Below are 17,401 nucleotides of genomic sequence, written 5' to 3'. Positions count from 1 at the left end.
TCTCTCTCTCTCTAATCCTATTGAATGTGAATTGGTTTTTAGTCTCCAGGTACGGCAGCTGATTTATGATTAGGCTTAAGGCCAGAGACCAAAGCGGCCATGCCATAAACATAAAATGTCAGCTCAAATTCAGAGAGTGTGCGACGAACATACGAAAAATTAATTGCACGCCCCTAAAAGCAGGCAACAATTATTTTTAAATTGCCTTTAGCACAAAATGTCAATGCACATAAAAAATGAACCATAGCCATGCCTTCTTAAGCGACAATTGACCTCAAGTAGGTGGTCATAAAGCAACAACAGCAACACCAACAAAATGTAAGAGTGCGACTAGGGGAGGGGGAGGGGTGAGTCGAAACTGTTGCGTGTGGCCGGCAAATGAGGTGACTCCTTGCCATAAAGACACGCATAAATAAACGAAACGAAGAAAAAGTTCTGGTCTACAGGGATCTGTGCCTTTTCTGTTGCTCTATGCTGGTTTCGCGGGCAGGTGGTCACTTAGCAGTTGGCCCTCAATGAACCCTCGCCCATCCAATCCCCCCTCATGACTGTGTGTGTGTGTGTGTCATTGAAACCTAAGGAATGTTAATGAAGCCATAAAGTGCGCGCTTTACGCAGCATTCAACAGTTTGCCTCGCTTGATAGAAATATTTGCACAAAGGATAATAGAAAAACTGAAAGAGAAACAGAGACAAAGACAGAGGACAGAGAGTTCACAAAGGAAAGGGAAGAGTGGGGAAGGCAAAGGGAAAAATGAAGAGACAATGCAGACACAAAGCAAAGTGTTTGTCCTTTTAAAACGGTGTAAAGAATGCTACTTGTTGTTTTCCACTTGATTTGATTATCCATTAAAGCGGAAAAAAAATGTCATATATACTCGTTTAATACATACATATACTATATATACCTATGTCTAGTAGTTTATGTGGAAAATATATATCTCCAACATAGCTAAATGCATTCTATCAATGTCAACAACTGACAACTGATCTGTCTTCAATATTTCCAATTGTTTTAAAGTGTCTTGGCCCATTAAATTTTGAAGAAATTCTTTTCATATAGAAAGATGAAATGAAATGATAGTCAGAAATATATAATAATCTAACAAATTGAAGTACAGTCGAGTATTGATAATTCGAAATGGCAAGGGAACAGACTTTTTTTTACGAATTACAAAGGTTATCGATTCCAACGAAGTTTTTTCAACGGGGCCAGCAGTTTCTTACGAAATATTGAGGTATTCGATTTAGCGAGACTCGACTGTATTTAGTTATTCAGTTTAAAACCAGAGGGTCGAGGCTAAGTTCGTCCCCGTCAAAGTTTGTATACCCTTCCAAGATGTTGTGTCTCTCTTCTTACCTACAGCCGTCAAAGTGGAAAAACGTATTCTCTAAAAAGTCGAATGTTTGCGAAAGAACGGACTACAATCTTGGCATAGCAAATAACGAAGTTATTTATCAAAGTCACTACCGATTGTTTCTGTGGGAGCTATGCGATATAGTCAACCGATTTTTAGCAAATTTACAACTAGTTTTAACTATGGTGTAGTTCTTATTAACCTGCTTATCTATTTATGGTGCCTTTGAAATAATTTCCTTTTTCAGATTGACCACGAGGTCGAAGTTCGAAATCTAGACAAATATTTTGCACATTTTCTGATTATGTTTTCTGCCCTTATAGAGTTTATTACTCTGATCGATATATAGTCAACTTTATCAACTTTTCATATAAAACAGACTAAAGTCCTTTAAGCTTATAATGTGATGTGAGATTTGTGAGTGGGGTGGGTTCATCTAGTAACATATTTTAAGGACATTTTTTTTAAGGTTTTTGTTTTTGTTTTTATTTTGTATCAGGACCTATTGTTCGCCGCCGTCTATTGAGATCACGTGCCGCGGCCTGTGCTGTACATTCAGTTTCATTCTTTGCACAAACATAACCATACACACGTACATACATACATACATACATATGTTCCTATCTGTGTAACATGTGAATGGGAGTGTGGATAAGTGGGAGTGGGAGTGGCAGTGGGAGCCCTGCAACGTTTCATCTGGTGTTGGCAGTCATCAGAATTTCGCTCATCCTTTCTCTCCCCCTCTATTGCTCCATTTTACGTCTCTTGACGGGCTGTCAGCAACAGTTGCTTGTTGTCACTATGTACTACATACGTACGTAATATATGTATATATATATTGTATATGATAAATGTTGTTGTTGTTGTTGTTATGTACGTGACTGAGATGAAATTTGTTGTATTAATGGGCGAAAAATATGATTTAATACTTAAAATTATGTGACAATGATGGTTAAAAACGCTTATGGTAGTCGGTAAATATTTGTATTATCATTAAAATATAAAATTGCAAAAAGGCTACCATAATTGCATATACCAACAACAACAACAACACCAACAACACCAACAACAACATTCACTTCAACATGAGAATCATTATGCTCATCATAATGCATTTCATTTCATTTTTAATAATCTTTTTTCTACTTTATTTTCTCATATAAATTTTGTCTTTTCTTTTTTTTTTTTTGTTTGTTTGCTTCTCTCTCTTGTTAAGCACGTATTTGCCTAGACATCAATTGCATTTTAATGTGAAAAATTCAATTTTCTGCTAGGCTGCATTAATTTAATTTTGATATGCGAAAAAAATCAACATGGCCGTATACATATATCTCTCGCGCTATCTCTCTCTCTCTCTCTGTCTGTCTCACTGTGTCCATGCCGTGTCAGTCTCATTCCCCCTGCAGCATAACTAAAAATTCTTCAATCCAGGTCAGTAAGAACGACTAAGACATACCTTGACAAAAAAATGTAAAATATTTATACTAAATATGCTGAGAAGAATTTGCTCTCAAGAATTAATAAACAAATTTCCTATATATGATTTCTAGGGGGTTTATTTTCCAAGTATTTCCGCGGCATATCCTTTCATCCTTTTGGTCGCTGGGTATGAAAAACTAATAAAATGCATTTACAGTATGATTTTAGAATCCTGCAACGATGCGGCAGAAACAAAAGAGAATAGGCGAGATGAAAGATAGGAAAATAACAAGAAATAAACTGTATAGAAAGGAATTTTATTTAATAACTGGAGAATTTGATCTAACTTGGCCGCATTTTGTATACCCTTTCGAAGTCAGGTTAGAACTATAGAATTCTGTAGTTTTCGATTCTTAAGATCGCACTCAAATATTAAAATAACATATTTTCAAATATAAATAACGTCTTAGTAAGTATTTTAGTTAAAGCAAAATTATTACTTCTTCTAAGTAGATTAGATGTTTAACTAAATAAGGCATATTGCTAAGTATTGTCTGACTTTTTGTGAGGGTATCAAAATTGCATTGCCTAACGAGTAAATTAAATAAACAAGAAAAAGAAAAACGAACGATAAAAGGCAGTAACAAATTGGCTTAATACGGATTGAAGGTGGGTGGTGGGGGGTGGGGGGATGGAAAATGTCATTAAGCCGCTTCGCGTATGGCTCGTTATCGATGAGCTGTGATTTTCCATCAGATTGTATAACAATTTCAATTGTTACAACAAAGAAAACAAAAAAAAACAGTGGAAATTTAATACAATTTTTCAGTCAGGCAGACATTAATATATAGATATATATAGTTAACGAGTTTTCTTTTTTAAGTGCGATCGGGGACTTTGAGTGTCAAGGAGTTAGGTAATTATGAAAATTGAATGATATGCTAATAAACTTAAATATTTATAAAGGATTGAGTTTACCTAATTGAAACTTGAGGCCATCCTAAAAAGGACAAAACGAGCTTTAACAAGGTGATTTTGTGGCATATTTGTTGTTGTTGCTTTTGTTGTTTGTGGCATTAAAGTTTATTAAATAATTTGCACGGCTCGTTCAACAGTTTAATTACCATTCCTTTTTGCTGATTGCTTTGACAAATAGCTCAGGCAAATGATTTATTAAAGGGGCATACACACGTAGACACAAACAACAAGAGGTAGAAAGGGGGAGATGGGGGCATGCCCCCATAAAGAGGTTGCACAAACTTGTTGCGCACAGTTGAGAGGGTTTTTGCGGTTGAGCAGCATGAGAACTTAAGCTTAAGTGGCCACTTTTTTATGTTTTTGTATCTTGTTTTCTCTTATGCGCCCCCCCGAAAAGGGGGGCGACTGTGGACTTACCTGAATGGCTGGCCTCACGTATGAGATCGTGTATGATTTCATCACGCACATTTATGCCCAGATTCTTGAGCATAAACTGTAGTTCATTGGCTGTAACGCGTCCGTCACGATTTCTGTCTAGTAGATCGAATGCTGTGCGTAAATCTGTAATAAACCAAAAGAGGAGGGTGGAAAAAAACACACCCACACAATGAAATTTCCATAAAAAATATTGGCACAAGTATTTGTTGATGGTTAAATAGTATGTTTCTTCCGTTTCGGTTTCTCATTTCATTTCATTTGACCTTTAAAACTTTTTACATTTCGTTTGATATTTGTTTTTGACTTTATTAAACGCACTTATATGATTTATTTGGGTCACCATTTCAAGTGTCCTTCATTCGCTATATACTAAACTTTTGTTGACATTCTTGAATATTAAGTATACGCACCCATGACCCACGCACACAACAACAACAACAACAACAACAAAAAAATGAAAAAGTTTGAGCCATTCTAACCAAGTACCATTCAAACCAAACCAAAAAGAAAAAAGAGAGAATAACAAAAAAAAAAAACCCTCAGATTTACATACAACTACAATTGCGCCTTAAGTTTAGCTATTGCCACGCCCACACACACACACACACACACACACAAAAAGCCTAAAACGCAAATTCGCCAACATAAAAACCAAAAGACTGGACCAAACTGAGGGTGAAAATAAAGTTAAAGAAAAAGAAACGAAACGAAACGAAACGAAAAAGTCGTAAAAAATCAAAGTCAGTTGTTCATGGAAATTGCGTGATTTCTTATGATATATCCATTTTGCCAAAGGGCCAAAACAATAACAAAATGGCAAGAGGAGCGCTGAGGGGGGTTGAATTTGTCTAAGGGTTGCCTTTTATTTGTTATCAAAAATGTTTGATGTTGGCCAACAAACAAACAAAACAATAATAATCATAATCGTAGCATGCTGTTAGGCGCACACACCAAATGGAAGGCGGAAATTGCACTAACTTTGACTCTTATTTCCATACAACAGTGTCTCAGTGTGTGTGTGTGTGTGTATCGATGAGCCTTGCACAATAATTAAGGCCTTGCGACCAAGACGACAACGCCGTTTGGCGACCTTCTCTGCGGCACGCCAAGACACAAGACCTTAGACATTGCCCATAATAAAAAAAAAAACCGATTGCTGGCTGCTTTGCTTGGCCTCAATGTCAAATCGATCAAACTTGCAGTTGACTAACTTTTATGGTGTCTAATAACAACAATCAAAATGCACTATTTGGTAATAATTATTGCGTGTGCATACAGACGAAGACGAAGGGTAATTACAAGTTTTAGTATTTGTTTTGGCATGCGATTTCTTAAAAGAAAAATCCTGATAGACAACGGAGAAACTGTTATTTTGCTTGACAATTTGTGTAAAATTTGACTTTTCTTTGACGACAGCTTTTAAAGGATTGTGAGTCATTTGGGAAAGCCTTAACTGCCGAAAACGCGACCTCCTGATGATTAATTATCATAGCTTAAATCATTTTCTAGGGCATTCGCAAGTAAACCAGCCGATTTTGTCTTAATAAAGTACATTAAAAATCACAAAGAAGGCAAGTAAAGTCAATTTTGTATTTACTTTACAAGTTTTATCTGCAAAAATAGTAAAATTTTAGTTGTAAGAGAAAACTTTATTTAAAAGTTGATTTGTCTAATCTGTAAAACGACCCAAAAATGAGTCTCTTTGGGTTTGATTAAAATGAAACTAATGAAAATAAACCAATCACAAATATATGTTTGACATAGTTTGTTTGTAACTCAAATCAATTAGGTAATATTTTCACTGCCTTATGGTATGAAAATCAAACAATATGTGTACGAAAATTGCACGTAAATTGCTTTAGGTTCCTCCGTCTCGTTCTCTCTTGGTGCCCTCTTCGTTTTTCCGCTTGGTTCTTCTATACACTTGTATATGTATATGTATGTGTATGAGTAGTGCACTTCCGTTGCAGCTTTTGTTATGAAACCAACATGCTCAAGTCGTGTGTGTGTGTGTGTGAGTGTGTGTGTGTGTGTGTGTAGCTTGTAATTACACACGTGTTTATACTTCACACATATAGCACACTCTTTGGCTACAAGTCTATACATATATTGACACATTGACACCAATATTTCAGAGAGCAAAAACCGTCTGCACCTTGCCACTAGCTAACATGAGTGACAGAGCCACCACATACCACCAGAAGGCAGATGGAACATCAGGAATGAACTGATGCGGGGTGAAGAGGAGCCAGGGCATATTTATTGAGGTTACCAAACTGATGGCACACAGACACATACAGAGACACCAAACTGACAGGCATCTAGTTAAGTTGTTGTTGTTGTTGTTGTTGTTAAAAGGGATTATGCAACAATTGCATTTGAGAAGTGCCATACAGCAATTGGTATAAAGGAAAATTTCATTTCATATGTGCAATGTGACAAGCCAATGAAATATAACTAAATAAAATTATGATGAAAATGAAATGACAACGACAGATGAATCAGAATATGTAATGGCATCTCAAAAAGTGCACATTCATTTCATAAACTAATTAATGCTTACATTTCATTTAAACCAATTAAGAATTCTTGTCACAAAACAAAGTAACGTTTCATCTCTCTTCTTAATAGAATTAAGTGCTTCAAATGCATTTAGTATGACTTCATTCATCACGTATACGCACAGATGTACAGTGGAAAGGAATAAAATTTAATTACTTTTATATAAAGAACATGAATATATATTATAGCTCGATATATTGTGGCTTATCCTTCTACACAGAGCTAATATCTTAATAACTTAATGAGTTAATCGGCATTTTAAAATTGGTCACAGCGTTCGATTGGTCTTCTCCCCAATTGGCCAGTTTAAAGAGAGCCTCTTCCATAGAATTGATCAGCCATATTTTGATAGACTAATTACACTTGATGACATCTATTTCTGTCTGATGGACAGCAAAATCAAGTAAATTGTCAAATTGCTGAGATACGTGCTCTGTTTTCCTAATTAACGAAAATGTCAAATGTCAGGACACGCACCTGTTGTTGTCCTCATCATCTGTGTCTGTGTCCTCTGTCCGTGTCTGTGGTTGGTCACTAACTGGCACTTTGAAAGTGGTCTAAAAAGTTTTCCTTTCTGTTGGTACTTGCAATTATGAAAAGTTGTTAATTGCACTATATTAAATCAGAACAAAAATATAAACTTCTGGCTATCCTATCTCTCTGTCTCTCCTTCTCTCTCTCGTTTTGCCCCTTGTTGTGTGTGTTGAGGTGGAAAGTTTGCAATCTGTAAATGTCGTTGAAACTAATTGGTAAGTGCAGAAACGGGCTGACTGGCTGAGGCATCATCTATGTAGATGCTCAAAAGGACTATGAAATTCGAGTCAATTTGTTAAGACTAGACAGTCTTGTATTGCATTTATCACACACACACACATACACAGAAAAAAAGTTGCTAATGTGAGGGGCAAAAACTTAGCATTTGTTATTTACTTTTTGCTTCTTTCTTGACACTTTGTTGTCATGGTTGGGGATTCAAGAGAGCTGTTTGTTTGTTGCCATTGAACGTGATAATTGCATTACATGGCCAAAAAAAAAAAAAAAAGAGGTAAACGCTTTTGCTTTTCCCAGGAGTTCTATTAGGGCCAAATTTTCGTTTTGGCAACTGTAATTGAGTTGAAGAACTTGGCAAATTGTTTATGTGTCTCCTGTGCACATACATATATGAGTTGCAAGTGAAATTGCACTTGCCACTCCCACATACATACATGCTCCCACTTCAAAATTACAGTTAAGCTCTGCAAAACAAAAAAACAACTTTGCCCAAAGATTTCTGCAAAACAAAGTTTAAAAGCGTAAAAGGGAGAGGAAATTGAAGTTGCATAATGCCATCAAGCAAAGTGGCCATGAAATATGCTTTACTTCTGCATAAAAAAAACATATACAGGACTATTTCTTTCTCTCTCTCTCTATATGGCTTACGTTGTCTTCAACTCGAACAATCTTCTCTTAACGTGCATTCAATGTTAAAAGGGTATTTGTGATAAGCTGTATATCTGGTTATTGATATTTTTCTGCTCTTCTTATGGCTAAAAGAATTTATTCCGCGCAGTTGTCAGTTGCATTATACACTCGAAAAAATCAATTACACGCAACTGCTTTTGATGAAATGAATTAGTTTGAAATCTTGGACTTTCTTGGGCTCTTTAGAGTAAGACTTCGCAGCGATCGTGCAATTACGAGACATTCTTATACTGACAGAAAGTCTTTATTGAAAACTACAAAGTCAAAAATCTTGATATTTTACCAAGTATATATTTTCTAGACCCCTTTATGCACTTAAATACATGTTTATCTTCAATAGATCTAAGTGAAAAATTAAAAAAAAAGGGAATTCTTCTGCCTGTTACATATATTTTGGGCGACTTTAATATACAATTTCAACCTGTCAGACATAGAATATATTTATATATATATATATTATATATTTCATATATTTTCTGAAATTCATTCATGGTTAATTCAGTGAGAAAAGCCTCTTTTAAAGTCTGATTAGTGTTTTATTTCTCATCCAAATATTGAAATTCGTTCTGTCACTTTCGAGTAATTGGCTGAGTCGAGTTTCAATTCTCTGTAAAAAATCAAACTAAAATTACGGATTAAAATCAAAACCTAGACTTCTAGGACTTTCAGTTTTCAATTTTCAATAAAAAAAGAAAACATAATTTTTGAAAAGGATTTCAAGTGATTTACATTACTTTGGATTTTGTTAAAGTTTCCAAGTTCTTAATTAATACTTGAAATAATTATTCTATTAAATTTGTAAAAAGCAAATAAGAATTAAAATATGCCCTTTACTTTGGGTTATTTGTTTTTGTTGTTTTGTTGTCATTATCATAGATTTTGGAATTTAATTTTAGCGAAATTAATTCACTAAACCCGAACAAAGTATACCTATCTATTGTCTGGTGACTGCCTATTAATAGCCTGGCAACATGTTAATCCCTTTTTTGATCATCATGGCAAAAATTTAATTATATGAGGCATACACACACGCACACACACACACACACATACACAGGGGGTAAGAAGCACTTGAAAATGTGTTGCGCGCTTTTCATTTGGAAACGTGTCAAGTTGAAGTGCCTGTTGGCCTGCTCTTGTCACCTTTACACACACACACACACACATACAAGTTCTTTGGATGAGTGTAAATCGTTGCTAATAGCTCTCTCCCCAATACGTGAGTCCAATATGCAAAATGAAAAACTGAATATTGTCTCTTTATGGCACTTATATATTCCATTTTCCATTTTCCATTTGTTGATAGGCTGCTAAGTAAACGGAAAAGCGAAATTAACAAGTGTTAAATACAGGATACAAGTGTATTATACATATCGTAGATGTTGTCATGTCCTGACAGTAAGAAACAACAAAGTCCCTTTCCCTCTCCTAACGCAAAATGAATAATAATTCCCCACAATCACACACAATGGCTTGGAAATAATCATAATTTTTGTGGCCAGCGATGAGGCATTTCGCAACAAAATGAAAACATTACGATTTGAGGCGAGGAATCTAAGATATCTGAGTCAATTCGGGATACCCAAGGAGGAAGCTTCAAATGAGGTTGTATGTAATTATTTATGAAATTTAATTTAATGATAACTACTTTGCCTAATTACATTAGCATTTATTGTATTAATCGAATTTTGTTGTAATAAAAATGAAACGAAACCTGCAAAATCCGTCCCTGATGGAAATTATTAATATTGTTGATTAGATTGTGAAAAGCCGTTGAAATTTTGGCTTGTTCGCTTTGTTTATTTGAGGTTCTGTTTGGCTGGTCACACGACTCAATCTCTCCCTCCCTCCCTTCCTTCCTAACTTTCATCCAAAAATGCTCTAATAATTTATAGTTTTCAAGCATATTTATTAAATATGTAGTAGTTTATGTTTATGATTATAATAATAGTGATCACATTTCGACCCCTACACGATATATATGTATGTATGTATGTGTGATAGGGGGAAATTGATAAGATAATAATTGAATAACATTAATTATATAGAATGTAGAAAGAGAAAACTAATTTTTGATTTGTTCATACTTAGCTCACCTCGCACTTGACTTGCGATCGCTTTGTGATCCATTTTGTTTTTTGTGATTTTTATTTTGCAAATTTTTTGTAGATTTATTTTTTTGGTTTTACTTCGTTTTCCTGTTGTTTGTTGTCTCTTGTATTATAGTATTTATAGATTTTGCCGTTTTGGTTATTTTCACAATTATTTATGTCTATTCTCTATGTCTTTGCCAATTTAACTAGGCGTATGAGTAACTTTTAGTTGTGTGTTGGCTTTTGTTTGTTTTAAAATAGCCAAGCAAAAAAACCAAAAAAAAAAAAAGAAAACAGAGAAGAAACAACAACAATTGAACATTAGAAAAACATGGAAATTATTATTATTTTGTTGATTGTTTTTGGCATAAACAAAATAATTATAAATCACTTTTGCATATGCCCCGCGATTTACTTGCGATTTAGTTGCAATTAATTAGACGTATATTAGCTAAAATTGAGGTCAAGGATACAATTTTCTTTGCTCAATTCCACTTAAGTCAAAAGGTGTGTCTTGAAATTTGGCAAAAAAAAGATTTAGAAGATTCAAACTTAAATATAGTTTAGTTCTGCTTTTCGTGGAAATGAATCAAAACGTTAAGTCATAGACCAGTTGAGGAATTTTTTGTTTTCTTGGAAAGTTCATAGCGTGTGATTATTTTGTGAATCACTGAGCACAGGGCGAACCATGACCCCGATAACTTTTCCCTAACAGAGTCATTCGATTGTTATCATATCTATTATCATATTGTGTCATGGTTTCTTCTAGATTGTTTTTTTTTTTTGGTTTTTTAACGCTTCAATTTGTTAGTTTCCACCGAGTAGAGTATATGACATAACCCTCAACTCAACACATTCTTGTCTCGGGGTGCAGCTTGGTTGCTGTCTGCTGATGTCTGCTGTCTGCAGTATGTTCAAACGACTTGCGTTTGTCGACACATCAAGGACGAAGGACGACACCGTGCTACGATATGCTTCAATTACTTGTATTATTAGTAAAAGTTCAAAGTATTTGGTTAGAAAGGCGTGCCACAATGCCAGCGACCTGCCAGAATGTCTGTTTGTTTGTCTGTCTGTCAGTCTGTCAGTCTGTCCGATGGTCTGGCTCTATGTCTGTCTCATCATCATCTAACGCTGCAGTGCGACAAATTGATTAGTGTCGATTACCATTTCCCAACAACAAAAAATACGAAAACAAAAAACAAAAATTAAATGCATTTAATGATTACCATAGAATTTTGTTGTTTTTTTTTGGAAATTTAATTGAAAATCTAGACAAAATGATAGCTCAATTACGAAAGAAGATAGCACACGAACGTAGTAGAAGTAGTTGTTGTGTTTAGTTTTTGTTAAGGCTTTTCGCTTTTTCTTTTCTTGTTTTTGTCGGTTTGTTTGGTTTTGGTTTTCCCCCGGAGAATGGAGACTCCGCCGCGTTTTGGTTTGTTCGCAAGCGCGTCGACTTCGAAACTAAACTGAACACTGAACTGAACCTCATGAATGGGCCACGATGATGATGCATTGGCAATAGCTTCGTGTGGTCTCCGGCAGTTCCTCCGCCATCCAATCGGCTCGGACTGGACGAAGGCATTTTTGCTTTGCTTCGTTGTTCTCGTATGGCTTCGGCTTTGGGTTTGGGGGGGGGGGACGTGGTGGGTGATTTGGTGGTTTGATGGGTTGCTACGGGTGTGGCGGGTTTTTTGTTTCGCTTCGTTTTGTTTTTGTTTTTTCTTTTTTTTTTTTTTTGGTAAATTTTCATTCATCGCTAACAAATGTTTTTGGTTTTTTGTTTCTTTTTGCTTTTTGTTTTTGTTGCTGACTTTGTTTTTATAACGTTCTTCTTAAAAATTTTGTGCAATAGAGGGGGCAGAGGGGTATGAGAGAGAGAGAGAGAGAGAGTGATGAGGGCGCGATAGAAACCAAAGTTGTTGGTGGTTTTGGCGGCGCATTCACGTGATAAGCATCGTTTTGTTATATTTTCTTGAACACTTCATATTAAGGGACTTTGCAGCGTTGGCACACCGAATTTTCAACTATTTGACAAACGACTCAAAAAATATTAAGCATTTGCAACTTGTTTTGAACTTTTATCAAGTCGAAGTATCAAAAATAGATAGTTTTTAAAAGATAATACTCTTTAAACCACAAAAATCTTTGTTAAAAATATCAATGTCGTTTTTTAGGGTTACGACTGTTTTGGAAATACTTGAAAAATAACAACAAAAATTGATAATAAATCACAGATCTGAGGATGTAAAATGTTTAACATTTTCCCAATAAAGTATGCTATAGGCAGTAGAAAAATTGACTTATTGCTCTTTTTTAATATTCTACAGCTAAAAAAATGGTTAGACTGCCAAAAAGTTACTTAGGGTGACAAATGTATTTCATTTCAAATCTCTTTAGCCATTGTTAGGATATAATTAATGATTTATCTGTCGTTAATTTCGGGTTTACAGCAAAGTTTTCTTTTTATGTCAAAATTGAGTCCATGTCTAAGAAGAAAACTTCAAGATCCTGCGAGTGCAATGTAGGTATACATATATGTATATACAAATGTATCTTGCATAACACAATAATTAAACACATAAGTTAGATAATAAGAAACTAAAGTATCATTATGTATGACATATGGGGATGTACCCGTTTTATTAAAGGGTAAATAAAATTGTTAGTTTACGTTTGTAAGCCGTATTACACGGCCCTAACCATCATACTAGTTAGACTTTGATAGCTAACATTGTAGTTTGTTTCACCTTAAAGGGTATCGTGCAGTCGACTCGTTAAATGAGAAAATCATTTTTCGTAAAAGTGTAAATCTGTGGGCCTAATGGTTTTGGGTTTTAGCAATGCTCTAAAACGAAGGTTTATATAACAATTTCGCTGGCATGTACCACAAAAATTTCAATTGTATCAAATTCAAAGATTTTTATGCCAAAAAGGAAACTCAAAGAAATGCACTAATGGAAGAAAATTTATGCAAGAATAAAAGAATTTAAATCAAAGAAAATTGCAATCATTTTGGATACAACCCAATACATACACACATACACACAAACATACATATATACCAAATATCCTGCTTCCTTGTTAACTTTCATGGCTCTGATGGCACGAAAATTGCTCGGTTAGCCTTAAGCATTTGCTTCATCAACAATGAGTTTGTTATCCTTTTTATCCCATTGTTTGCTTTACCGGGTTCATTCGCCAGAGTTCGTTCAACTCAGCCAAAATGCAAAACGGGGCAAAAGAAAGTTTTTTAATGAAAATTAATTACGATAAATAAAAAACTTTTTGGGCTAGCAGAGCGAACAGAGAGAAATGCGTTTTGTCCATTCCCCCCTCACCGCCGTCTTATCCCCTTTTATGTATTGCAATTATTCACATTGCATGTGGTCTAAAGGATAAAGTCAACGGGCTGATTAACGGCCAAAACTTGAATTTGATTCAAATACAAATTACGTCGCAGAAACTTTTTGGCCAGACGAAAATTGTATTAGAAGAAACCAAAGAAAAAAAGGAAATACATGGACACACATACATGTACATACATACATACATATGAGCGCAAAGAAAATAGAACAAAAAATTACATCTTGCTCTGACTTATTTTTGCTGCACCGAAGGCAAAATACACTTTAACTTTTTAAAAAAATTCCTTTGCATGCAACTCTTAACTTTTAAAGCTCTCTTCTGCTCTCTTCTCATAACAAATTACAAACCGATAAGAAAGAGCAAAAGCAATACTAACAATAACGACGTCTTTGCCGCTCTCTCTCTCTCTCAACAACTGTTTTCCAGCTCAGTTGTGAAGAGAGGCAAGGAGCGAGAGCAAGCTTACAAAAACAAAACACAACAACAGTAAGCATGATCGTGTTTGCGTATGTGTGTGTGCTTAGCTGTTTTTGTTTTTGCTTGCTTGCTGCTGGGCTCATTCCTTTTCTTCATTTTGCTAGAGGCAACCGCTAGGAATGGCAAGGTAAATAGATAAAGATTTCATCTCGCTGGCTCCAAGGCTAATTAAATATATGTACATATTTCTAAACAGATATCGGCAAAATAAGTGATCTGGAATATATGTACATATGAACTCTTCAAATACTATTATTACCAAAACAATTCAAACCAGTCCAATTTAATATTCAACATACGTGTGGTGAAAAAAAAACTAGAAAAAATCGTAAGTGGTGAGATCGCGACAATTGTGCGTTACTTTTTTTTATGTTATTGAGTTCTAAGAGAACTGTTTTTGTTTTATGTTGCAGTGTGGTGAGCCTGTGGTTAAATCTGCATTTGGAAAAACAATTAACTTATTGTTAAGTGAAGTGGTGAATTTTTTTTTCGTGTGTGGTACAAAAAGAAATGGTAATTGTTGTGATTTTTTTTTTTGTTTGTTTTGTGTGCAATGTTTTTTTTTCCCCTATTACAATTATTCGTAAATTCAAAAGGTAAGCAAATGCAAATTAACTTAAAGTAAATTCAATTTAATTTATTTATGCACATATAAACGATCAAAGTGACATCGACTCAGTTCTTCTTATTAGCTCGCTGGTTCTCTCTTAAAATGTAGGACTACACTTTTCGCTCTCTTTGTCTCTCTGTCTTGCTAACGGTAATGTGGTTGAATATATGCATATTTTTCAAGTGTTACAAAAATCCTAACAAAATTCATGTGCAACACTTTGATGTGGTGTATTTAAAGTAGCTGAAGTAGCTTCAACGCCTACAACAGACACGAAACCAAACGAAAGCGAAAACGAAATGTGTGGCCAACCAAATGAGGTCACGTGCCAACGCCAGAGGGCGCCACTAAACGGACTTTGGCCTGACATTTATTGCCAAATTGTTAATGCGCCTGATTTTCATGCCTGCCATCCTCCCCCGCCCCACAAACAAAAAAAATGACCAAACAAGATGTGAGAAAAGCAAAGCTGGCAAAAATAAAAAAAATTAAATGGCCAGCCAAAAGGCCTTAATATAATTTCATGATGCGCTGTGGTCTCATATGGACGCTTTAACTGCAATTCATTGACTGCGGTGCTAAATTCATATTCATTCAAGTTCATGGTCAGCCATGCAGATTGACGATCTCAAACGAAAAGTCAGTAACACTCTTAGCTTTTACATTAATATTCGAAAATCAATTGACAACATCAAAGTGTTGAATACGTACATACCCACAGTAAAGAGTGAGAGAGACCAAGAAAGAAAGTGGGAACGTAAACCACAGGATGCGACTACTGGCTTACGCTAAAAAGCAGGCTACAAAAAACTCACTCACATTGAAATTGAATACATTTACGTGACCAAATTAGTGGTGTGCACCCAACTGGCAATTTCCGTGGAGTTTTTTTTTTTTTTACAAATTTGTTCATTTTGTTGTTGTTATTGTTATGTTTTATTATTCGGGTTCATATATCACACTAAAAAATGCGGAGGAGTGGCTGGAATAATAAACTGATTGTTTATACACAAAATAAATGATATTACAATAAAATAAATACATTTGATAAGAAGTATATGAAAATTTATCATGTAATTAAGTTTGGAGAATGAAATTTGTAATATGAATACAATTCCCAATTAGTGATATTTATTGTAGCCATAATATTGTTATTTTTGTACACAATTTATTACTTTTTTAAGCAATCGGAGTTGAGAAATTGCCTTTAAAGTGCAGTAAAAATGACAGGGACAAACAAAAAATCACTACATACATTCTTTGTCACTAGAAAACTGTCTCGTTATTTTACTCTGAGAATGAAAGATAGCATTTTTCTTATTGTCCATACCCTTACAGAGGGTAGCATCAAATTTAGCAGATGTTTGTGCCACAAAACAAAGTAAAACATTATGTCCATGTGTCTCAGATCAGATCGATTAGGCTTAGCAGGTGCGAAAAGGACAGAGAGAGTAATGTCAATTGTCAAGGGTATATAAACTTCAGTACACTTAAATGTTATCTTCTTAAATATTTTTAATTATTTCACTAGAAATTCGAGCTGTGTGCTTCTGGCTCATCGTAACTCAGTTCAAGTATCATCCGGAGATGAATGGTGTGTGTGTGTGTGCCTCTGTGTGTGTGTGTGTAGGGGGAAAAAATGTGCCAACATTGTTGCGTAAGCATAAATCAAAATGCAGGCGTGTCCAAAATTTGTTGCCACTGTCAGTTCTCATCATCCGCAGCGCCAGCGGCCGTGGCAGCGGCAGTAGCAGAAGCAGAAGCCGCAACACGCCCACTTTGCCCCCACCACGTAAAATTGAGATAAATTTTAAGGGCGATAAGTGCTAGTTAGACCAAGAGGAGGACAGGAGGTAAGCGGAGGATACTCAACAGAACGAGTGCGACTCGTTTTCTTTCTGACAAACGTTTAATTAGTTTTACAAGCGTTGCGACAAATTGACATTGGGTCTCTGTTTCGAAAAAGATATTGATGTTGCTGAAATGCTATGGAATTAGCAATTTTGGGTTTTCTGTTACACACACACACACACACACACACGAAGCAAACACACACACACATACGTAGATATACAAGCGGCATGTTCGAACAGTGTCAACTCAATCAGACAAATGGCAATTGAACATAGGTATAGGTATATTCAGAATATCCGATAACAGAGGAACTTGTTGTCACACGATAATAATATTAGTTGGCGTGTGCAAAATATATATGTATGTATGTATATATGTTGATGATTGGACTAAAGTACGCTTTTTTCTAACTTAGTATACTCACACTTATCATCTTTGCTCATATTTCCAATATAAAAAACCAAAAAAATGCGCTAATTGAAGGCGTTCAACGATCGTTTAAGTCAACGCACACACACATGCACACACACACACACTGAAACACACACAGTTATCGATCGTTTGATCGTTTGTTTTGTATTATTTGAATTATTTCGAATCGGCTTTGTGAAAACTCACGAGGAGGAACGAGGAGCCTTTTGAACACTTCTAAACGTAACGGGACATTGGATGGAAATATTTGTCTAGAAAACTGCGGCATGAACAGAGCGAACGCGTTAAGAATGAAACCGAGAACGAGAACGGGAATAATTTTTGCCGCACGATTTATCTACGAAAACT

The 17,401-nt window shown here is 35.3% G+C and overlaps 1 protein-coding gene across 7 annotated transcripts in view; it reads right to left on the bottom strand.

Annotated features, from left to right (window-relative positions):
• Window positions 1-17,401, bottom strand: part of LOC6638548 (calcium-binding protein E63-1) — a 44,933-nt gene that overhangs the window by 10,525 nt on the left and 17,007 nt on the right. For 4 of the 7 annotated variants that reach the window (XM_047012130.1, XM_023179765.2, XM_023179759.2 and 1 more), the window contains exon 4: window positions 4,172-4,315. In XM_047012130.1, the coding sequence (XP_046868086.1) occupies window positions 4,172-4,315 (144 nt within the window). Of the gene's footprint in view, window positions 1-4,171; window positions 4,316-10,302; window positions 10,387-17,045; window positions 17,340-17,401 lie in introns of those variants that run through there. The other 3 variants (XM_023179773.2, XM_002062335.4, XM_023179767.2) reach the window with 3 other exon arrangements.

The sequence above is a fragment of the Drosophila willistoni genome, assembly GCF_018902025.1.
Source record: "Drosophila willistoni isolate 14030-0811.24 chromosome XR unlocalized genomic scaffold, UCI_dwil_1.1 Seg144, whole genome shotgun sequence".
In the NCBI taxonomy this organism is placed as follows: Eukaryota; Metazoa; Arthropoda; class Insecta; order Diptera; family Drosophilidae; genus Drosophila; species Drosophila willistoni.
This window is presented reverse-complemented; position numbering and strand designations above follow the sequence as displayed.